We start from the raw sequence: 23883 nt of genomic DNA on the forward strand, positions 1-23883 counted from the left end.
TAGAGGGTTAAAATGTTGTGGGGTTGTTAACCAATGTCATAAAACAGCATGTGTGTTACTGTTACATGAGAAACTATCTGTTCTGTAAGCCTTCACATGAAGTACAATAAAATATTAAAAAAAAAAAATGATATGCCTAGACATGTACACTGAGTCCTGGTGGCACAGTGGTTAAAAGCCACGGTGAGGTACCACTGCTAACCAAAAGGTCGGCAGTTCTAATCCACTAGCTGCTCCTTGGAAACCCTACGGGGCAGTTCTACTCTACCCTATGGGGTCACTATGGTTTCTGTCATTAATTTTGGATAAGTCTTGTCCATTATTTCCTCAAATATTTGTTTTGCCCTGTTCTCTCTTCTCCCGGAATTCCAATTATATGTGTATTAAACCATTTGATATTGTCCCACAGTTCCTGGATGCTCTGTTCTGTAATTTTTCTCTTCGTGTTTCACCTTGGGTAATTTCTATTGATCTGTCTTCTTTCCTCAGCTGTGTTAAGTCTACTAATGGGCCTGTCCAAGGAATTCTTCACCTCTGTAACTGTATTTTTCATTTCTAGCATTTCCACATGATTCTAATAATTTCCATCTCTCTGCTGAAATTACCCATCTGATCTTGTATGTTGTACACCTTTTCCATTACAGCCATTAACATAATTATAGTTATTTAAAATTCCCGGACAGATAGTTCAACATCTGTGTCATACTTGAGTGTGGTTCTGATGATTGCTTTGTCTCTTGGAAATCTGTTGTTTTATTCTTGTTTTCTTCAATTGCTTGTCCAGTTGAAAATAGGACATCTTGTGTAGCAGAGTAGAGAGTACGTAACATGTTTTATGCTTGGAAATGGGCATGATTTCCTTTTGCTAGGACTTTAGTGAAGGGGTTTGAGTTAATTTAGTTAGGATTTGAGGTTTGTTGTTGCTGTGGTTACTCAGTGCACGACAGGCTTTTAATTCTTTTAGTAATATTTTGTGTTTAGGGTGGGAACTGGTTTGCTAGAGGGTTTTTAATTTTTTTTCTCAATGTCTACTCCATCCTCAGCTTTAGGTCACACCTTTGTGTTCTGCCTCAGAGAGGATCTCTTTTCATGTTCTTGTCCCTTTCTTATCCCTCTCCCAGCAGTATTCTATTCTTTCTTGTCACTGTTAGTTTTTCAGCTGGCAGTGAGGGCCAGTGGAAATGTTCTCTATTGCTCTTATTAAGCCCCAATTTTAGGTAAGCATGTGTCCCTGAGTCTCAGAGGTGTGGCCTCCTCAGTGGTCCTGCCCTGTCTTAGGCTGTAGTTCTGGGGTCATTACATACTCCCACTCCTCTTCTAGCAGCAGTTTTTTCTGGGGGGCGTCGGGGAAGGGTTAGTTCTCTTTTCTCAGTTGCAATGGGTTTTCACTAGTGCCTAAGTCAGGTTGTGTTTCTTCACCAGTGCCTAAATTGGATAGTGTTTGTTGCCCTTTTCTTCACAGATTAAGGCTTTTTTTTTCCACATGGGAGATTAGATGAGAAGGACCTAACAGAGCAGGCAGATTTTTCTGTCCCTCCCTCAGGGGCTGCTGCATCTTTCCACCAGTTCTATCACAAGGGACACTTTCTTAAATCTTTCTCTACTCTTTTCTGTGAGTTTCCAGTGGGGTTTGTGGAGAAAAATCTGAAGAGGGTTTGGACTCCTCAAATTTCTGCAGCCTCCAGTGGCTTCACACTCTCTTGCCACTATACCGGCCTCCACCAGTTTACCAACCACCCAAGCTGAACTCTTCTTACCAGTGTATCTACCCCAGGTAAACTAGTACTCTCATCTTGTATCTTTTTGCAGGAATCTTTCTCTCCTTAGATTTGGGCGAACTGGTTGCCCTTTGACCTCAGTGGAGGAGTTCAAAAAAATGCACAAATTTGCCATTTGTCTGACTTATTTCATTGTAAAGTTGGCAGTGATTCTCTTTCTAGCTCCTACATCCTCTCCCCTCTCCCCCAGCAAAAACTGGAAGCGGGGTCTCTTCATTTGAACCTTCTGAGTTGAATTCTATTTCCTGCTGGGATGCTGACTGATATTGTTGGAGCTGGGATTTGAATCCAGCATTCTTCCCACAGCATCATATGTTTTTTTCTCTTCTTTATCTCCTCTCCCTCCTAAATTTATATTTCATTAATAAAGTATTTACTGAGTACCAACTAGGTGGCAAGCCTTGAGCTTGATACAGAGATAAATTACTTAGGGCCTGTAGGGGGCACAGTTACTATAAGCATAACTATGACAGGGGCTGTCACAGGGCACTATGAGAGGCCAGAGCCACTTCCTCCTGTGAAACTCTAGGGAAGCTTGTTGTTCATGCCCAGCCAGCACACCGATTTTAGAACCTGCCTCATGCTCATCAGGTCATTTTCTTAGTCATCAAATTCCATCTGCCCAGGAGCCAAAATCTGAAATAAATAATGCTATACATTGGAGATGATGACTGTATTACAGACTCCTTTGAGGTTTTCTACCAGCAGAGCTACAGGCTGAGGGAAAGAAAGTATCTTAATTCTCCAGGAATTGTGAACTCTTTGTTAAGTTGCTCTGAAGTGTGTGATGTTTATGTTAGATGTATTATTTAATCTGTTAAGAGGATCAATAAAACCAACTTAAAACTTGTTTCAGTAATAGTTCATGTCACAAGCAAGCATGTGATTTTTTTTTTTTGAAATCTTAGAGCAGTTACAGTGGAATCCACTAAGCTGCCTCATAATGCTAAAGGTAGAAAACTCACTAGAGCAATGGTGCACTGGCAAAATCTGTTCAAATCAGGGCCAGATTAAGGCATGTGAGGACCTGAAACACTGACAATTTCTGGGTGCCTCCTTTGTTTACTCACGCATTCAAATGGGATATGTGAGTTTTATATATATATGTGTGTGTGTATATATATATATATGTATATGTATGTATATGTATATATATACTTATATATTGCTGACCCTCCTGGCTGAAGTTGCTGGATCAGCAGATGTGGATGTACAAGACAGTTCTCTCAAAATGGATCAGAGGCCTGTTATCTATTAATATAATCCCTCCTTGCTCAGTAACTTCTCATTTTGGATCTAGTTGTGTATTGGGTGAATGTAGCAAGAGTTAGACTCGATAGCCCACCCTCAACTCTTGTTTATTAGAAAGAAATAGTATGCTCCCAAGAGACCTGCCAAAATAAGGAGTTTGAATTACACAGGAGGGGACCATAGGAGACAGATGTCAATGAAGGTGTTGAAGTGGTAGGGGTCTCATGGCTTAAACAACCTCGTGCATGGGTGCCCTCATGACGCTGTGTCAACTTTATTTCCGGCTGGCACAGTCTTACCCACAGGAGCTGGTATCAATTTCATTTAGTGCCCTGCCAGTTCCCTTCCACTGCGGCGCTCACTTTTCCTTCTGTACCATCTGATTGGCATCTATGGGTCTTTACTTTAGACAACTAGTGCCCCTGTTTTGTGATGCCCTAAGCACATGCTTACCTTGCTTATTGAGTACTCTATCCCAGGTTGAAATCCTTGCTAGAAACCAATCAAGATGTTAATAACACCACATCCTTACTTCTAGGGAGCTTCATAGTTTGCAAAGCGTTTTTACTTTCAGTAATTTTTTTTTTTTAAATCCTCATAATATCCCTGAAAAGGTAGCATAGGGATTATATCTGTCTGGTTGAGTCTTGGGTCTAGAAGTCAGCCAGCCTGCCTCTGGGTCACATGGCTAATATCCAGTGAAAACGGGTATCTGGTATCCTTTCTTTGTTCACAGTCTGAACTATTTTGCTTTGGCCCACTCTGCATGCTATTTTCCAATCCATTTTGAGTACAGATTCTCAGGAGCCTGACCCCTTTCCTAGTTAATGCCCTGATCCCTCAGACTTGACACTTGATTCTGCTCTTCTGGCTTTGACCTACCTCAATTCCTACCTCAGTTACAACGTCTGTCTACCCCTACCTGTAGCTGCTCCAGGGTAATACGGTCATGCCCAATCAACATTTCTGCAATTACTGCTACTGCTACTACTATTGCTTGTAAACAACAGCAGCTATTATTTGACTACTTATGGTGAGTCAGACATGGAGCTTTTCATATTTTATCTCATTAAATTTTCGAACCTCAGAATATCCCTATGAAATACAGTACTTTAATCCCTATTATACAACGCAATCCTGTATTATACAAAAGAACCTGGATGAACCCAGTCAGTGTAGTTGAAAGAACCAGGGTTTTGAACCTATTCAGTCTGGTTCCAACCCCTGCTGAGAATTTATATTTCTAACAAGTTCCCCACTGAGAATTTGCATTTCAACAAGTTCCCAAGAAGTTATACATAAGAATCACCTAGGGATCTTGTTAAACTGTAGATTCTGATTCAGTATATTTGGGGTGGAAATGTAAACATGGACTTGCATTCTGCCTCTGCTATGTATTTACTGTATAATTTTAGGCTAGTTACCTTATCTCTTTGTGCCTCAGTTTCTTCATCTGTAAAAAATGTGGATGCTAAATTCCTACTGTCTGAGGTTACTTTGAAGATTAAATGGGAAAGAGCCTGGCACACAGCAGGATCTCAGAAAAAAAGTGAGTTTCCTTTTTTTTTTGAAGGCTTTTATCTTCTACTTCTGGTTTGCATCAATAAGGACCAACACTCCTTTTCCTGGGTACTGCTATTAAGTTGATACTCTGAAATTCCAAAAGCCATTTTATAAGAAGTTACTGTACTAACTTTTCCTTCTTAATGAAACATCAACTTAGGCTGCATATTTCATCAAGGAAAGAGCAGGAGGGGGAGCAGGGTCCTTTCTGGTAGAGGTGTAGGAAGCAGTTTTAGATTTCAGGGCTGGGTGAGAGTAACAGTTGTACTGATGCGTAAGCACTCAGTTTGGGGTCTAAGGGAGTGACCTTGGGAACTAATTGAGCGCACAGACATGCTCTGACAAAGAAACCCCTGTATTGGCTAAATAATGTATAAGATATTTCTGTCAGGCAACCAGGAAAATTGAATTATTTAGTGTATTTCCATTTCAATGGGTTAATCAAGATAATTGCTGCTTTCCTGGATCTTTGTCTTTTCTTTGTAATTAACAAGGCCCTTGTTTGGAGAAAAGGAATTTAGCCAGTGAACTTTGTACAAATTGCTGTTACAGTTTTTGGACAAATTATATTAAAAAATCTATTACAGATCCTTTTCCTTTGGATTCTAGGACTATGAGAAACTGGTGCTTGATCAAGCTTGAGAAAAGTTTATGGTTCAAGGATTCAGGTTCATTTGGGATTAACAAACTCAGCAGCAGCGACAGCAGGGAGGAGCAGAAAGAGCCATGAGCTCCGGTACTGACAGACTTGGGTTGCTAGCGCAATCCCTGTTCTGCCACATTCTCACTGTATAGCAATGAGCACGTGAGCTCTGTCAGTCTCAGTTTCTATTTCTGTAAAATGGATAATATCACCTATCTTCCACAGCTGCAGTGAGGAATAAATGCAATAATGCCTGCAGAGTGCCTTGCACAGTCCCTAGCCCTTGTTGAGCTGCTGATACTCAACAAGGCTAATTCCTTTCCCATCTCCCACATACTTATCTAATATTCACATATCCAGCAATCCCAGCTATCTGGTGCATGGCCAAGACCTCAAAAAGAAGTGTTAAAAAAATCTGTGTAGGAAAAAGGAGATGTTACAAAGTTCATTCATTAAAATCTCTCATAGAGGAACACCTCAGAATCTCTATTTTATATTTATATTATCTATTTAACATACAATATACAATTAGAATTACATATATATACATACTTACATATATGTATATATTTAAAATTTTGACCAGAATTGTAGTAAGCTGGACTTCTGCTTTCCTGGCCACACCATTTAAGAAGCCCTACACTGATGCCCAGTCGGCAAGCGAACCACTCAAGGTGGGCAGTACGGCAGAAACAAATAGTGACACCACAGTGCCACACTTAGGGAAGAGAAGTACAACTCAACCAGTTAGATACAGGAACTAACAAAAGGGGTTTAGAATCACTATGGGCAGGGGTGGGTTCTGTACCCTCGTTTCCCTACTTTCTGCACGCTAACTTCATATTACTGCATAATAGGTATTTGTTGTTGTTCCTTATTAATGACCTTGGCTCATAAAGAGAAAAGTTACGCTATATCTTTAGCATGTGTTTGAGAAGGGGGGCATATAATACACATCATAAGAAGTGCCATCCAAAATGGTAAAAGTGAAAAAATTTTTTTTTTGAAATTTGAAGAAATGAGCTTTGATTATGTGGAAAATTCATTCACATGGAATTGTTCCTTCTTTCATTCCTGTATTTCCGGACAGCGCTTTTATCTCCCTGTGGTATGCTGGGCAGGTATCCACAGTTCCCATTTTACAGATGTAGAAACTGAGACCTAGAGAGTCCATGGCAGAGAAAATATTCAAGCCCAGCTTCTCTGACTCCAAAGCTCATGCCTTTTCTACTACATCATACTCCTTCCTAGGAAAAATCATCTGGAATACGAACATGTGGAACATATTATAAATAATGCTTCTCATCCCAAATCCTGAATTAAAATGAAATATACCCCAAGATTAACATTCCATCAATTCTTGAAATGCATTTAATGAAACAAAATCACCAAATGGCCTTGACTTGATACTTACTCATAAAATGTTGTCCATCCATTTTCATTGCTTTTGGTTGCTAGAAGGCCAGAGTTGCCATGGTATGTCATCATTGCCAACTCGTGTCCTTGTGTTGTCACACTCTTGAGTGCACTGTTGGTACCCATGGTCACCCAGTATACCTGGCCATCTGGGACCACCAGCCAGAGGGGCATCCCGGTAGAGTCTCGGCGGACATTGACCGTGTTGCCATTGTTGTCTGTGATGAGTGTGACATCACCATCCCCAGTGTAGGTGAAGTTGTACAGGTAATCTCCTGTGGGCAGGCTTTGGGTGTACAGGTGCTTGCCACTGGTGTCAAACAAGTAGAGCTCCTGGTCGATTGGTGAGGACAGCTCATACATGTTCTGGGTGTTGAGAAAAGGTTTGTTCTTCCTGATAAACCGAATTCGGATATTCCCAAGGTCAGCCACATAGAGCTCTCCGTCAGCACACACAGCCAAGGAAGATGGGGTATTCAGCTTCGCATCCTTGGCATAACCATCATCTCCAGAGAAACAATCACAGTTGGCGTCATTTTTACAGTCACAGCCACTGGGGGCCCCAGCCACTAGTGAGATTTCTCCACTAGTGGTGACCTGTCTGATGCGGTTGATCTTTTTCTCATCAGTCTCAGCAATATATAGGACTCCGTTGTGTGAAACAGCCAAGGCAGTCGCAGACTCCAGGGTTGCGTGTATGGCCACCTTGCTCAGCAGGAAATGGTCAATGCCGGGGACCTGGCAGTGCATGGGCCTCCCAGCAACAATGTGCACCTGGTGATTTTCAGAGATTTGCAGGACCACATTGTTGTCAAGGACGTAAAGAGAGTTGTCCATCGGGTTGATGGCTAAGTCTGTGGGCCACTCCAGGCGAACCTGACAATGGAGACACCAACACTTAAATGGCTGGCAAGATGCCCACCACGCATCATCCCACACCCCAGTGTAGCCCATAACAGTGTCCAAAGGGTCTTCACAGTCCTACTTGCTCCTCACAATAGCCTATCATCAACAATGGAAGATGAGCTCCCTGATCAGAGTGAAACCAGGCAATAGCTACCACTGAGACCTTTTTTGGTCTCATTAGACTGACAAAACATGAAGAAGAGGATAATAATAATTAGAAAAAATAGTAAGAAAGAGGATAGACTTTGGAGTTTGATAGGCTGGGTTCAAATCCTAGCTCCATCACCTATGGGTTACTTTAATTGTGTCCCCAAGAAGTCTAGTCACACTGCACATGGCCAGAGTGAGGAAGAAACGTGTGCTTATGCTGACAGGTGCTGCCTCTAGCTTGTCTGTCTACCCTATCCCTAAAGACTCATCACACCTTAGGGCTCCTGAATCCCCTGCAAACCCCTGACATTCTGTCAAATTTGGGGCTTACTTAAGCAAATGCATTCCTTTATATAAGAAATTTCCTCTTCTAGGAGTTCACTGTTCTACCCCACTGGCTACAAGGGTGTTTATCACAGCCATGTTTAATAATGGTGAAAACTAGAACCTACCCAAATGCCCAATGACACAGAATTGGCTAAATAAATTATAATACATGTAGTTCACCCACAAGTTAGAATACTATATGCAACCGTTAAAAATGATGTGATAGATAGATATTTAATGACACGGGAAAATGTCTGCTATGCATTAAGTGAAAAAAGCAGGTTACAGAACTGGAAGCACAGTGTGATTCCAATTGGGAAAAACACAATTAAGTTAGATTATGGATAGAGAGGGGATTAGAAGGCTTGTGAGATATACACCAAAAGGTTAACAGTACTGGGATTAAAGGTGATTTTGATTTTCTTCTTGATGATTTCTCAATTTTTAATCTTTTTTATAAGGTACATGTGGTAGTTTTCTAGTGTAAAAAGAAACCCCAATAAAATATCTGTACATAAGATGTAGCTACCTCCACCTGCCCCTTCAGTTCAGGGCCGTTCTCAGGATGGAGCAGGCCCTTTTCTATGTCTTCAGAGCACGGTTCTGCAACCCAAAGCCTCTCGCTCCCTTGCTCCCAGCCCCGGGTCCCTCTGTCTCCACAGAACAGGAGGCCTGCAGGCACTCCAGAGCCACCAGTCAGGGCTGCTGCCTTCACACTTCCCAGAGCTCTCTGGGGCACAGCGTCACAGCAGCCTTTGGCTGCATCAAGAACACAGTTTACTCTAAAGCGACGGGAATTTTCAATTTCCTAAAACCCATTTCTTGTCAACACTGGCTGCTAAATATTTCATGCCCTGTGGTCCTGTGGCACCTTAGGGACCTGACTGCCAGAGACCTTTCTGTCTGTCATTATGATGAAAAGAGGACTCCCAAATAGGGGCTGGGGAGGGAGCAAGTGGAAGGAGAGGGAGAGGAGAGGGAGGGAAGAAGAAATGAACAGCAAGTGATTCCCTACTCTTACTCTCTCCCTTGATGCCCACATGCGCAAAGGCACTCTGGGAAAGGAGAAGGAGCACTGCTTTTGGAGTCAGCTTGACAATGCCTGAAGTCCCTGCTTTGTCACAGCTGTCTATGTGATGATCCTGAACTAGACCAATTACTAAAGCTTCTCTGACTTGACCTACCTATCAGTGATGACTGTGCTGAGGATTAATTAACCCTCTACCAAAATGGAGTAAGGACTAGATTTTATAATCTCTCCATCTCCCACATTCCATGGTCCTACTGTGGAAAGGTTCTCCCCCTCCCCTGTCCTCCTAAAGCATTCGTGCCTTTATTAAAGCACTTTGAGCTGACCGTCTTGTTTCAGAGTTATCCGTTTTCAAAAATGGATCGGCCGATGAGTGAACAAATGAATGGCTGGTGAGTCATATAGGGAGAGTGAGGAATATGGGGTCAGGACATCTCACTTCCTAGCCCAGTTCAACAATTACTAGACGTATGATCTTACTCAAATTAGTTATACATCTTGAACTTCTTTCCCCATATGTAAAAGGGGGTAATAAATATTACATAGGGTAGTTATGAGGCTCAAATGAGACAACGTATGAGGAAGCTCCTCCCAGAGGAGCAAATCCAAGTTCCCTGGTTCTTTCTTTTGCATTCTTGCCTCTGGGCTGTGTTCACATAAAAGGTCCTCTCTTATCTTTCTGGCTTGCCTCTCCTGCTCCATAAGACAAAATCATTTGCCATTGAGTCGATTCCAAATCATGGTGACCCCATGTGTGTCAAGGTTTCAATGGCTGATTTTTCCAAAGTAGATTGCCAAAGCCTTTCTTCTGAGGTGCCTCTGGGTAGACTCGAACCTGCAACCTTTCAGTTAGCAGTGAGGGCTTTAACCATTTGCACTACCCAGGGACTTCTGCTCCATGTGGGACAGTAAAGTAGCTAGGCATTTGTAACAGAGGAAGCTCTGAGAATCGAAGCCAGTGTCCCCTGCCCATATGTGCATGTAAAAATATATGTCTATGTTGGAGAGTTTGGTACAAAGAATTCCATGCTTAGATTCAGACCAAGGTAGTGAAGGCCAGGTACACAGGGACTTTAGTCCAGGATTCTGAATCTAAGTGGGTGCTTCCCCCCACCCCGCCCCATATATGCCAGTTGTCTCCCAACCCTTTAATCTGACTGCTTGGCAGTACCTCTATCTAAAGTTAAACAATTTTTCAATGTGTGGATTAAAAATTTTCTGCACCCTGTGCTGGCTGGTGGAGGACCCATTTTGAGAATTGAAAATACTTGTATGCACATCCTCAGGCTGTGGCAGGCTCCTAACGCGTAATTCAAGCTTGCTCACAGACTAGAGAGGGAAGATGCAAGCCAGCACAGGAAGCCTGCCAAATTGGAAAGACAAGTGGCAGAGAACAGATTCCATTCTGGAGCGTAACAATCACATTAGTTGGCTTAGAAGGAAACTGTACCAGCATCCAACAAGGATGTGACATGGGTGCTGGGACCACCAGCAGCAGCCATGAGGCCCTGCAGAAGGGCCTCAGTGATACGTGTCAAGAACAGGGGTGGGCATGACCAGTGAGGCCTCCCAGCCTCTGATGCCCTCTGAGCACCAGGCAGCAGGTGCCACAGTCAGTAGAAAATGGCCTGTGAGTGCAGGCTCCCTCAGAAATAGAAGGGTTGAAAAGGTAAGTGTGGCTGGAGCTGAAATCTATTTGCAATTTGGTGTAATTCAAGCCTCCTATTTCCCTAGTTTTGCTAATGTTGGCAAGATAGGTGTTAACTGATTCAGCGCAGATCAGACCCTGCCAAAGCAAAAGAGGACACGTTCCTTGCCAAGTCATTGCAGGATACACAAAGGACACGCTGAACAGCCAGCCATTTGTGTCTCTCCCAGTGCCCACCAGCTAAGGTCCAAACTCTTTGGCCTGGTATGGCAAGCTTCTCTCTAACTGGCCCCAAACCATGCTTGTAGTTTCAACTCCTGCCACTTCTTTCCAAGAACCTCATGCCCCAGCACTGAATTTTCCAACGTTTCCTGAACGTACCAGACCCGTTAACATCTTCATGTCTTTTCACATGTTGTTTTGTGTGAATGTCTCCTTTTCTTCCTTGCTACCCAGAAAACTCCTATTCAACCTTCAAAACCTGGCACAAATGACACCTCCTTTGTAAAAGTGGGCACTAGAACTTCTGTTTATTATCACCTTCTAAGTGCTAAGCAGCACTAGAAGGCTTACATGCATTGCATCACGTATTCTTAAAGCAATCCTGCCAGGTTGATATGAATGATTTCTATTTTATTGGTATGAAAAATGAGACTCAGAATATTTCAGAAACTTGTCCAAAGTTACTCAGCTAGTGAGCGGCAAAATTAGGATTTGATCAGTCAACCCATCAATCAACCATGTTGGTTGTGCTCCTACTGTGTAGCAGGCACCATGGTTATAGTAGAGGGAAAGACTGACAGAATTCCTGCCCTCATGTATTTACAGTCTAGAAAGAGAGCAGACAATCTACAAGTACTTATAAGTGTTACAAAAGAGGAAATTTGGGTTCCTATTAATTTAAATTCACACTATTTAAAGCTTTTTCCATTCTACTTGCTGCCTTTGAGGCTTCCTTGGGCAGACTTCTTCACTGCTTCCCCAAGACTCCACTACATCCATACCTCCCTCTGCCACAGACTTGATGGTGAACTCCTGGAGCATAGAGACTGTGTCTTATTCATCTTTGTACCTTGATGAACATAACAAGGCTTGTTCAGTGTATAGATGAATAACTGGTGCAGAATTGAGGGCCCTAGTAGATGAAGCCTTTTCCTTACCTGAGAAATATCCATGACAGAATCACAGCTGAGGGGCCGGGCTGATGTGAGATCGTTGGACCCCAGCAGGGTGGAGATGATCCCATTCTGATCAATGCGTCTGATCATGGTGCCGTCCACAAAGTAAATCAGCCCAAACTTGTCCACTGTAATGCCTGGGACAGGAGAAGCCAGAAAAGGGAATTTAGTGTCAGAAATGATAACAGCCTCCATGTTCATGGAGTCTTCTGAGTTGACAAAGCACCTCCCCTTCCATGATTTGATTAGACCCTCACCACAACTTTGTGGGGTCAGCAGGACTACACTGGTTAAATTCATTCCCCTTTTAAAGATGAAGCTTTGAGTGACTAGTTCAAACTAGGGGTTAGAACCCAGGTATTTGGATTCTCCAGGGCATTAGGTCCTTTGACCATGCTCCCTCCTCTGGAGATTTTTAACCATCACCCTAGCCGTCCACTAAAGCTGGATTTATAACTTCTGGCAGTGGTTAAGAAGGACCTTTTTCAACATCAACACTGTGAATTATGTAAATTAACCTACTTCTGAAGCCTTGTAATTATAATAATCAGATTCCCTTTTTGGTAACAAGTTTACTTTTCTTCCAAGATAATTGACCTTCGTATTTTTCTATTCTTATTATTTTAGTTTTATTGGTTATTACAGAAGCATAGAGCCTAAAGAGAATGTGATGGATTTGTGTAGAGAATATTGTTTAATGTTTTAAAAGGCACATTAAAGAGGGGCATCAGAATTATCAAGCAACATCATCTTCCCCACCTAGGCTGTCCCAGCCCATTGACTTTCTCCCTTATCAGCTTGTGTGACCTTGGGCAAGTCACTGAGTGTCTCTATGCTTGTTTTCTCAGTTGTCAAATGAAAGGATTCCTCTAATTCTGTATTTTTCACCCTCAGATGTGTGTGAGAATCACCTGGCGAGCTTGCTAAAACATACCCCCCAGATAGCTGCTTCAGGATATCTCAAGTGGAGCCTGAGTATCTATCTGTATTTCTGATAAGCCCCTCAGGTGATAATGGCACACACCCAAGTTTGAGAGCCACTCTATTAAACCAGTACATCTTAACTAGTTGTCTGTATCATAATCAGCCAAAGAGTATATTCTAAATATACCTGCTTGACCTTACTCCTGAAAATACTACTTCAGGGGGTGTTTTTAGAAACACTCATGGGTGGTATTGATTTCCAACCCGGATGAGAATCACAAGAGTTAGACACACTCCTACCAAACTGAACTGCTCAGGGGTGCTGGGGCTGAGAGACAGATGAGACGTGTCCCTGAGGAGCCCACAGGCAGGTGCGAGTACCACGTGGAGTGCCCCAGGGAATGACAGAAGCCTGAGAGGGTTCACAGTGACATAAAGAGGCTCTGGCCAGTTCTGTTCAGTTTTCTAAGAAAGAAGGGATCAGAAAAGGCTTCACAGAGGTGAAGACTCTTGAATTATAAAGCTTTCCAGTTATATAACCTTGGGCAAGTGACTTCACTTTTAAGTCTCAGTTTACTCATCAATAAAATAGGGATAATAAAATCTGATTTGGAATAGTTAGCCGTCAGCTATTACTAATGATTATTATGACAAAGTGACTGGCACTTTGTGGGTTTCAAGACCCTTGCCCCTGGGCCCACGTGTCTCTGACTGGCCAGCAGGGTGGCTTAAGATACCCAAGGGCCTCTGAGTGACGAAGCCCACTAGAGCAGCAGTTGTTCCTTCTGCCCTTCTCCTTAGGCTGTCCAGTGCTGGAGAGTGACTTCAAACAGAGGGCCAGGCAGCCCCAAGGCTGGGAAAGCCTTTCTTCTGTCCCAGCCTAGAATGTAAATTAATTACATTCTTTAAGTACCAAGATAGGCGTTTTCTTGTCTGCCTAGGGATGCCCTGTCTTCCTTTTCCATCTGCTAGGACTGATGAGTGCTCCGTGGAACAATCGGGTTTCTTGTTAACAAAGTTGGCTGCACAGACTAATAGAAGTGATCTGTCGCCTGATTAATTACTTCATTATCCCCCTTTTGTTGTGCTAAATAGATGGGCATCTTTTCTCCTCCCTGCTGCAAAGTGTCTGCATATTGTGGCACCCTTGTCACTTCTATCTGGGTTAATCACAGGCTTTTGGGCAATTTCACTGCTGCAACATCTGTGTGTGTGTGTGTGTGTGTGTGTGTGTGAGAGAGAGAGAGAGAGAGAGAAGTGGAGAGGAGGGGAGGGAGAGTAGGGAGGCAGGGAGGGATGGAAAGAGAACAGAGAACACGTGTGTGTGTAGAACAATTGAGAAAGGCCTAGAGGAAATAAGAATCTCGGGAAAAAAAAAAAACTGTTCTAATCATAAGAGAGTAAATGTTGCATGTAAAAGAAGCCTTGGGGATCATCTAGCCCAACCTGCTCACTTACCAGTGAGGAAACTGAGGCCCAGAGAAGAAGGCTGCAGAGCCAGTGAGTGGCAGAGCAAAACCATAATGCAGGGTTCCTAATTACAAATGTTCTTTTCACTCCAGGCTACTCTCTCAGTAATTGGAAATCATAATTAGGAGGAAGAGTAACCATGGATATCACAATATCTATCCCACAGAGTTACCACCTGACCATTCTAGGTATGTGGTGGAGAATGTACTATACTATAATAGTAGGAATCACCATTTACGGGATGATTACCATATGCCTGGTACTACATTCATGATAATAGTTAATCTGTACTACAACTATGCAGTATATCCTTATTTTATAGATGAGGAAAATGAGGCTCAGAGAGGTTAAGCCACTTGCCCAAAGTCACATAGTTATTAGGTAGCAAAGCCTGAATTTGAATACAGGACTGCCCGTTTGCACTAAAGTCTACTGCTTTGACTTGAAACCACTTATTATATTTTTATAGGATATCATATGAAATGCATTCATTTTGACCCTCACAACAATCCTCGGAGGTACCCCCATTTTATCGATGAGGGCTCCGAGGCTTAGACACTCTAAATGGCTCCAATTCCAGGTCTAGCATGTTGCAGCCCAGATCTCCCACCCCCTGTCCAAGACTCTGCCCAACTGTTTCCTCAAGTGGCCACTCAGTGTCCTCTGCCTTTTAAGCACAAATCCTGCCTGCTGGGTTTAGCTGGAAGTCTGATCTTTTATGTGTCTTTAGCGCCTGCAACACAGGAAATGTTCCACTGATGGATGTTTGTGATTAATGATGGCGCCTCCTTGATAAAGCCTTCCAGGGTCTGCTCAGCCACAAGGGGTCGCTCTTGTCTCTGAACTTCAATGTGTAGTTCTTTCTCCTTACATCTCAGGGAGCACTTCTCCCTCTCTCCCACATCACAGTGAGTCATGTTCATGTCTTATTTATTTTGCTGCAATGAACTTATCTGTGTAACCACAGTGCTCTGCAAGCTCAGTAACTACTTGCTGAATAAATGAATGAAAAACTGTGATTGTGGGTATGAGGAGCTCCAACTTTTGAAGGACTCAAGATCAAAATTTATTTAATCCATCCTATAGCATATGAATATGTGCCAAGATGATACAGTACAATGCTTTATATAACAATGATATGAGAGATAATGTAAATGTACAGCAGTAGGGGATTGACGAATAAATAATGGAACATCCATTTGATGGAATATTATATAGACCATAAAAATGAGTACATAGAAGACTAATGACATGGAGAAATGTTTATGATAAATTGCTTAGGAATAAAAGCAGGTTACTAAAATAGTTTAATGTGATTTCACTTTTTTTGAGGGGGTGGACACACAAACACTTAGAAAAAAAACTAAGAAGAAAGGCAAGAAACGTTAACTGGGGATATTTCTGGGAGGGTGGAAATATGAAAATTTTAACTTTGCTCTGTGTATTTTTGATATTTTCCAGTTTTTTTTTTTTTTTTACAATAAGGTGAATGTGTATTTCTTTTGGAAGTGGAAAACACCCCAATAAATGTTACCGATAGTGTTTAAAAAGCAAAGCTTTACCCCTGGGGTTGGTAAGTGTAGCTTCTGTGGCCTTCCCACCATCCCCGCAGCGAGTGTCATCAAAGGGGAGGCACTGGTCACCTGTCCCCGCGACCACCTCAGAGTTCTTGACAAGGTCCTTCACCACCACAGTGGACTTGATTTTGAAAACTCGCCGGCTGTTGGTGTCTGAAAGGAAGACAGCCCCGCTCATAGGGTCTGTGGTCAGGTAGTATTTATGCGATGGACTGTGACTAGAAAACAAAGACATGACAATTTGGTGAGCACTTTGTTCCTTTCTAACAGGTAGCTAAAGATGGTACAACTCTCAGGTACAACAGGTATAATCTGAATCCCTGGTCTTTTAGAATCCAAGCAAAAAAGTTCTATGGGATGAAATCTCTATCTGGGGTGATAATTCCCCAATTTTTCTAACCACAGTAGTTGTCCTAACTCTCCTTCCACCAGCTACTACTGCAACAACCTCTTGCCTGTGATTGAGATGCCCTTCACAGCACTAAGCCCAAGTCAGATGCTCAATACGTGTTTTCTTAAAAAGATTATCAATGAGAGTTACCTGTAAATTTAAGCCAGAAACATGAAGGGGTTTGATTTAAAACAAACAAACAAAACAAAACACCACTACCAACAAAAACCTTCAAGAGTTTACAGTACAAACCCAGCCCCATCTTGGGACTGATGAGACCCTGGCTGGATCTACCAGTCAGTGTAAATACTGTCTCCTGTTGATACTCATGTTATATTTATCAGGAGCCCAGAAGTCTCCCTCCGGCAGTCAGATATAAATGAATTGCAGGATTAGTTTGTAATTTGCAGTAACACTCAACGAAAAATAAACAAAACAGAGCAGTGGTGGTGCTTACGATGATTCTGTTTCTGGAAGACAGCCATAAAAGACCAGGTTACGCTAACTAAGAAACAGAAGTTAGACCGTGACTGTACAGAGGCTTTAAGGAGCCAAGGCACCATCTCTAGCCACAGGGTAGAGAAAATGCATAGGTGCTGGGATCAGATAGGTCTGGGTTCCAAGTCTAGCTCTGTCATTTCCTGGCTGTGAAACGTGGGTGAGTTAGCTGACCTCCTGAACCTCAAGTTTTCCTCATCTGCAAAATGGGGATATTAACAGCTACCTTGCAGGTCTATTGGAAATATTACATAAAATCATATACACAAAGTAGGTGCTCAATAATCATAATTATTATTTTAATTACCAGTCATTGCACCTGTTTGCACTTCAAGGTGACTACAGAATTAGGCCGCTGTTACTAAACCTGAATTTTGCTATCATATGGTACTGATTTATAATTTATTCTAAGTCTAGGCCACATTGGGGTTGGACTCATCACTCCTGGGAAGCTGATTTTCAGTTCCTGTCCATGGCCTGATCATCTACTAGGCCCTCAACCTGCATCTCAATGTTGACAGGCCCTTCCAAGTCTATGAGAAGTCTTCTGATTCAAAGGAATCTCTCTCAGTTCAGGCTGGATGGCCTGGTGGTGTCCATTTTCACTGGACAGTGGGCCCAAACAGTGCTCGAGGATTCAAGGGGCAGACTAAGCAAGCAGTTCTTAGAGCATCAGCAGAGGTACCCATGCTCCTCCAAAATGCAAGTGAAAGAATTAAAAAAGTCTAGAAAGAAGCCATTTTACATTTTATCAGGCATGTAATCTTTGAGTCCTTTTGAAAAACAAAATTTTATTTCACAGATTGGCAGCATCTTTATTTTGATTTGCACATGAACTTTGGGGAACCGTAATCTTTTCGGTGTCTAGGTCTAAAGGTCTTGATCCTGCTACCCTGAGTGCTCGTCACCATAACCATCCCTTTCTGTGGACAGTATTCTTGGGGACCGGCCGCGTCTAACAGGGCCAGGCCTCCTGATCCAAGGCTTTCCTTCCTTATTTTCTCTACCGACTTCAACTAAACACCATGATTATCTCCAACTTTCCAACTGACCTTCCTCTCTAGCCCTAATACTACTATATCATCACCTCCTGCTCAAATAAAAGGCAGGTCTCTCTGCCTGCAGCCTGTGTCTTCTCCAGAGTCTTCCTCCTGATTTAGCCCAAACACCAACATGGCATTTCTATGCTTTCCCTTCCAGGACTCCCCATATCGTACAGAATAAGCTCAGCCTCCCCAGCGTAGCAGCACACAAGGTCCCTCATGCTCTGGTGTTGCTCTTTGTTCTTAGCCCCTTCCCAGCTGTTTCCTCCCAGATGCCCCATACTGTGGCACAACTGAACAACTGGTCCCTCAAACACGCCTGCATGCCTCTGGGTACATGCTATTCCTGCTCTGTGGCATGCATTGCCACCTACCCTTTTCAGCCTAATGAACTTCTACTTATTCTTCAGGTCTCAGCTCTAATGGTATCTTTTCTGGCAAACCTTCTCCAACCTTTCTTTCCTGTGCTCTGAGAGCAACCTGTTCATATCTGGATTATAGGCCACTTAAATAGTGCTATGGCTATGTATTTCTATGTCTGTCTCCCAAACCAGGCTGCCAATACTTGGGAAAGAGACTGGATTTTATTCATCTCTGTATTACCAATGTTTAGCTTTGGTGCCTTCTAGCCCGTAGTAAAAACCAAAACCAACCCAGGCAACATCAGGTCAGTTCTGACTCACGCCAACCCCACGTGTTTCAGAGTAGAATTACATTCCATAGGGTTTTCAAGACTATGACTTTTCTGAAGCACATCATTAGGCCTTTTTTCCGAGGCACCTCTGGGTAGGTTCAAACTGTCAACTTTTGGTTAGTAGTTGAGCACTTAACCATTTGTGTCACCCAGGGACTCTTAGCCCATAGTAGGCACTTATTTTAAATAGACGGCATCTCCATTCAAAAAGTTTTAAATAGGACTTTCATCTATATTACTTAGCTTTTCTTTTATTTCTCTTTTGGGGGTGGTGGTGGTGGTAAAAAGGCGAGATGCTCTGTTTCTCTTGAAATGTCCCCCGAGATTTACCCTATAAGGCAGTACAGATTTAATCTTCACAGAGGATACTGATTCTGGTGAAATAAAAGATCCTGCTCTGCAATGCTGGGGCAGCCTCGATCTTTCTGCTTTCCTGATGATGACTGTGAGGCAGGGGCGATTATTCCATTTCTCTGCCCATCACTCATGATTAACTGGCGCCATCCACACTGGTGAAAAATGGGTCTCCAACGGAGTGTGGGGGAGGCCCTGTCTGCTTTAATTTGCCCTGAGTTTCCAGCTCATGTCTTTCTGCACTGCCCCAGAGAAGCGTCACTCCCGTTGAGTCTCTTAGAAGAGGGTGGCATTGTCAGGATTGTCCCTGAGAGTCTACAAGAGCCGTGGCTGCATCTTTTGTACCCAAAGGCAAATCTGAGGTCTGGCAGTCAGTTATCTAACTAGGAGAAAGAGCTCTAGCTTTAAACTCAGAAGATGTGATTTCCTATTTGGGCAAGTTATCCAAACCTTTCAAGTCTTAGGTTCCTCATCTGTCAAATGACTAAGTCCCTGCTCTGCTTTGCTTCACAGGTTTGCCATGAGGATCAAATGAAATTAAGGTATACATCTGAAAAGCACTCCTCCATTTGCAGAGCTCTTGCCCATTCTTCAACTCATTGCTTCCTCATGCCAGCCAGCAATGGGAGCAGCACCTGTGTCAATGATGCCCACCTGGACCTCCACGGGCTACAGCACCACCAGTCCTCGAACAGAGCTGCAGAGGTGACCACCACTAATACGAATGATCCATTACCACTTATAGATGCCTATTCTGTCCCAGATACTGTGCTGGCACTTTATACACATGACCTGGTTTTCCTCAAAGCTAGCAAAAAATATATTTTAGAAAACGGAGACTGAGAAAGGTGAACTGACTTGACCAAGGCCACAGACTGCGAACTGCAGGATGGAATTCTCACCCAGGTCTGCATGACACCAAAGTCTGTGCTCCTTCTGCTTCCCCACACTGCTCAGGGGCCTAGAATGCCCTACTGCCTCTATTCACCCGGGAGCACCTGCTCACCTCCTGAGACTCAGCTTGAGCATCATCTCATCTATAATACCATTCCTGACTTCCCCCATTGGGAAATAATATTATTATAGGTACCATTCCTAGGGCTCCTCTCTGTGCCTGGCACAATTCTAGACACTTTACAAACATCCTCTGTAATCCCTCAACAGTTCTCCAAGGGAGATTTTATTAACCTCAAATTAGAAACTAAAGATTAGAGAGGGGAAGTAATGTTTTCAAGCTCAACACAATTGGGAAGCCTCAGTTTTCTCACCTGTATATTGGATGCAATGATGGGTACCTACATCACAGGGTGGTTTTGGGAATGAAATGTTTTAATTCATAGAAATTGGTTAACCCCCTCTCTGCTACATGGAAAATGCTCTATACATGTTAATCATTATTAACTGAAAATAGTATGTGACTATTACATTAATTATAGCCCCGGTGGTGCAGTAGTTAAGAGCTACGGCTGCTAACCAAAAGGTCAGCAGTTTGAATCCATCAGTTGCTCCTTAGAAACCCTATGGGGTGGTTCTACTCTGTCCTATAGGGTTGCTTTTGTCAGAATCAACTTGATGGCAATGGGTTTGGGTTTTTTTTGGTTTAATATAGGAGCCCTGGTAGTACGGTCGTTAAGAGTTTGGCTGCTAACCAAAAGGTCTGCAGTTCGAATCCACCAGCTGCTCCCTGGACACCCTTTGGGGTAGTTCTATGTCCTGTAGGGTCACTTGAGTTGGAATCGACTTGATGGCAATGGTTTTTTTTTTTTGCTATATAGATATAATCATTATTGGATTTGGGGTTTGACTCTTTCCACCATCACAAGACTTTCTTTTATCCCAGCTTAGCATATGCCCCATATGTCACCTTGATCTAAACGAGAGCCGCCTCTGTGGTGGCTACTTTTCATATCACCCAAATGTGTGTGAGGCTGGGGAACTCGGAGGTGACTCTTACGCAGGAGTCAGATGACAGGTGACACCGACAGGCTGACATTTCCCTCTGTTTCTGGCTAGGCCCACTCTTTCCTGCTGCAGTGTCAATGTGAGCCTACATGACAGAGCTACTCTGTGACAAAGCACCTGCTGAGGGATTGCTCTCTTCACGTAGTCCCTGAGGTGGGAACGTCCTCTCCTACTCTGTCCTTGTTGCAAACAAGAGGTCATCTGACATCCAGCCACCAAAGCTGAGGCACCTGAATGCCCAGAGAAGTGCAGATCTGGAACTTGTCTTCTTCTAGATTTTAGCCTGAGCGGGATGTTCTCAGGACTTCCCATCATGAGCATCAAAGGGACTCCACACAGTTAGGATGATGCCCTCATTTATTCTGAGGACAAGGAGATTATAGTGTTCAATTACTATGCCGAGGCTTATGGTTTAAAAAAAATTTTATTTTTTGGCCTATTATTTTAGTCTGTCATGTCTGCAGACTACCAAAGTGTAACTGTCTCACTTTGTTACAGATAAAGGGAGTTCAGGCTCTCACCACCCACCTTCACCATTATTAATAACTTCCTTTCCTTCCAACTGATTACCCCAAATCAGTTCCCATTACACAGGATCCATTTTCCATTGACCCATCTGAAATTGACACATGCAGCTTACCATACGACATGCAACAAGGCAGGGGAAAGACGGGAAATTCTCCGCTGGTTGGCTTACCTATGTCTGAAATCTTTATTTCTGACAGAAGACAGGAGAGCAGGGAATAGAAGAAAGAATGAGGTGTTAGCAGTGGGGTTAGAAGCATTATTAGCAGCCTGAAAACTTGACAGCAATGGTACGTACAATACTATAATAAATAAAGACTTAGCAGCTATGACACTGATATATTTTATATTGGCTATTACTTGTCAGTGAGCTCACTTACAAGCAGCTACATATCACAGAAGAGGCATGGTTTCACCTACACCACTACTGCTGACTTTGGGGGAAGAGGACTAGGTTGAGCTATTCTGCTGCAACAAGGACTAAGACAGGGATTGGAAGAATAGATTCTCTTCACTGTACAGAGGCAGTTACCTAGAGATACATATGATCAATACTCTCTGTGTCTGTCTACATACACACTGCCCTACAAAGAGTTAACTAAAACTTGGGTAGCCCACCAAGAGCCACTCACAATAGGATACAGAATTAGAGATATACTATAATTAGAAGGGAGTGGGTGACACAGAGAAATAGGACTAGGGAAAAAAAGACTGTAAGGAAATATATCAAAGGGAAAAGATATCAATATATTTTTTTTCTTTCAAAATTTCATTCAGTCCCCCCTTGCCTACTCACTGTCTCACATGCTGTCCCCAATAAGCAGAGAAAATGGGATCTCTTATTTGAAAGACATGAAAATGGAGGCCCAGAGAGGTTAAGTGGCTTGTCCAAAGCTGCCCATCTTCTCTGACAAGGTGAGCTGACCTCCTAGCCCACGTATAGGACATCATATTACAGGAGATGGAAAGATAATATGAGCAGCTGACTGAAACAAATACACTCAAGGGTTCCTTCCACTTCGACAGATGTCTGTACCAGTCAAACTTATAAGAGAGAGAAGAAAGGTAGGGAATATTCCATTGGTGGCCCAGGTCTCAATGAACCTGATAGCTGATTTCCTATGGGCCCGCAACATGTGAGCTTCTGATTCTTCTCACGGACAAAGACCTCTCCCTCATTTGTCCCTGTGCACATGGGTGAATACTAACACTCTTCTTTTTGGGGCCATGATGACTGTTGGTCAGTCAGCAAGCCTTGCCCTCCATTCACATGTACACTACAGGTTGAGATTCTTTCAGGAGGCACTTAAGGAAGAGTGGCTCTCATAGGGCCAGGTGACAATTCCTTGGCAAGGCAGAGCTGTGAATTTGGTATTTGGATATGGGTTTGCCATTTTGAAAGCTGAATCTTGGGAAGGTTCTTTAAATTCTCTGGGCCTCCTTTTTCTCATTTATCAAAGGGGATAATAATAAATAGGGCTTTGAACCGGTTCATTTTGGTTCAAACCCCTGCTGAGAATTTGCATTTCCACCCCAGATATACTGAATCAGAATCTACAGTTTAACAAGATCCCCAGATGATTCTTATGTATAATAAATTTTGAGAACTACTGCTCTACTACTGGTTCTCAGAATTGGTCCCTAACCAGCAGCATTAGCATCACCTGAGAACTTGTTAGAAATTCAAATTATCAGCAGGGATTCAAAGCCCTGATAATAAACACCTCACAGAACTGTTATACTTGGCAAATAGTAGGAGCCCAACAAAAATGAGTCTCCTTTTCCCCTGCCCACTTTGGAGGAAGGCTTTCCAGCTCAAGGGCCTGCTCTGCTCACACGGACCTCCAATGAGGAGACTTCGGATCCCAGTCCCTAAAATAGTTGTGAGGAACTTAGTGCAATTTCTCCTGAAAGGAAGAGTAGAGTTCCCCTATCTCTAAAACACAGTTTTTCCATAACCCCAGCCCCATGACAGTGCTCTGGTTCTAATGAGACCTGGCTTAGGGACAGAGAAAATCCAACATGTCAGGCCCTTCCCTGAGCTATAGGTATGGCCGTGCTCTAATCACTCATGGTCAGGATGGGAAAGAAATAAAAGGCTGATGCAGCTGCTCTGCAGCATCTTAGGATCAGAGAGGCATGGCCTAATTTTAGCCCGTAGGCCTAATCTCAGTAGGGCTTACCACAGTTAACAAATGTTAAGTAACAAGGCCAAATATGATAACACTTCCATGGGGTCTTGTCCTTTATGCTACCCCTGTCCTTAGGAAAAGATTCATATGACTAACTCCAATCAGTTTGGTGCTAACAAAAAAAAAAAAAAAAAGAAGATTCAGTGGCTTCCAAGGAGTCTAATTTCTGGCTGCTGTCACATCATCTAAATGGCAAGGACATCTCCCTGTCCCAAGAGTAACTTGGTTTTCATTGCAGTGTCCTGTGGGAAGCAGTACCTGCTTCCCCAGAGCCCATGCTTTTGGTTTAGCTTCTGAAGTGGGAAGTGAAATGTCCCAGAGTCTGGCAGGTGAGGCTCTGTCCTGTCCCACTTCTCTGGGTCC

General features: G+C 43.0%; 1 protein-coding gene across 1 annotated transcript in view; it reads right to left on the minus strand.

Annotated features, from left to right (window-relative positions):
- The window catches only part of TENM4 (teneurin transmembrane protein 4), a 435533-nt gene that overhangs the window by 30625 nt on the left and 381025 nt on the right, over positions 1–23883 (minus strand). The window contains exons 21-24 of the mRNA XM_004382006.3: positions 21501–21521; positions 15847–16079; positions 11873–12027; positions 6650–7527 (exon numbers count right to left, since the gene is read on the minus strand). Coding sequence (XP_004382063.1) covers positions 6650–7527; positions 11873–12027; positions 15847–16079; positions 21501–21521 — 1287 coding nt within the window. The remainder of the gene's footprint in view (positions 1–6649; positions 7528–11872; positions 12028–15846; positions 16080–21500; positions 21522–23883) is intronic.

This window comes from Trichechus manatus, unplaced genomic scaffold (genome assembly GCF_000243295.1).
Source record: "Trichechus manatus latirostris isolate Lorelei unplaced genomic scaffold, TriManLat1.0 scaffold00088, whole genome shotgun sequence".
Classification (NCBI taxonomy): domain Eukaryota; kingdom Metazoa; phylum Chordata; class Mammalia; order Sirenia; family Trichechidae; genus Trichechus; species Trichechus manatus.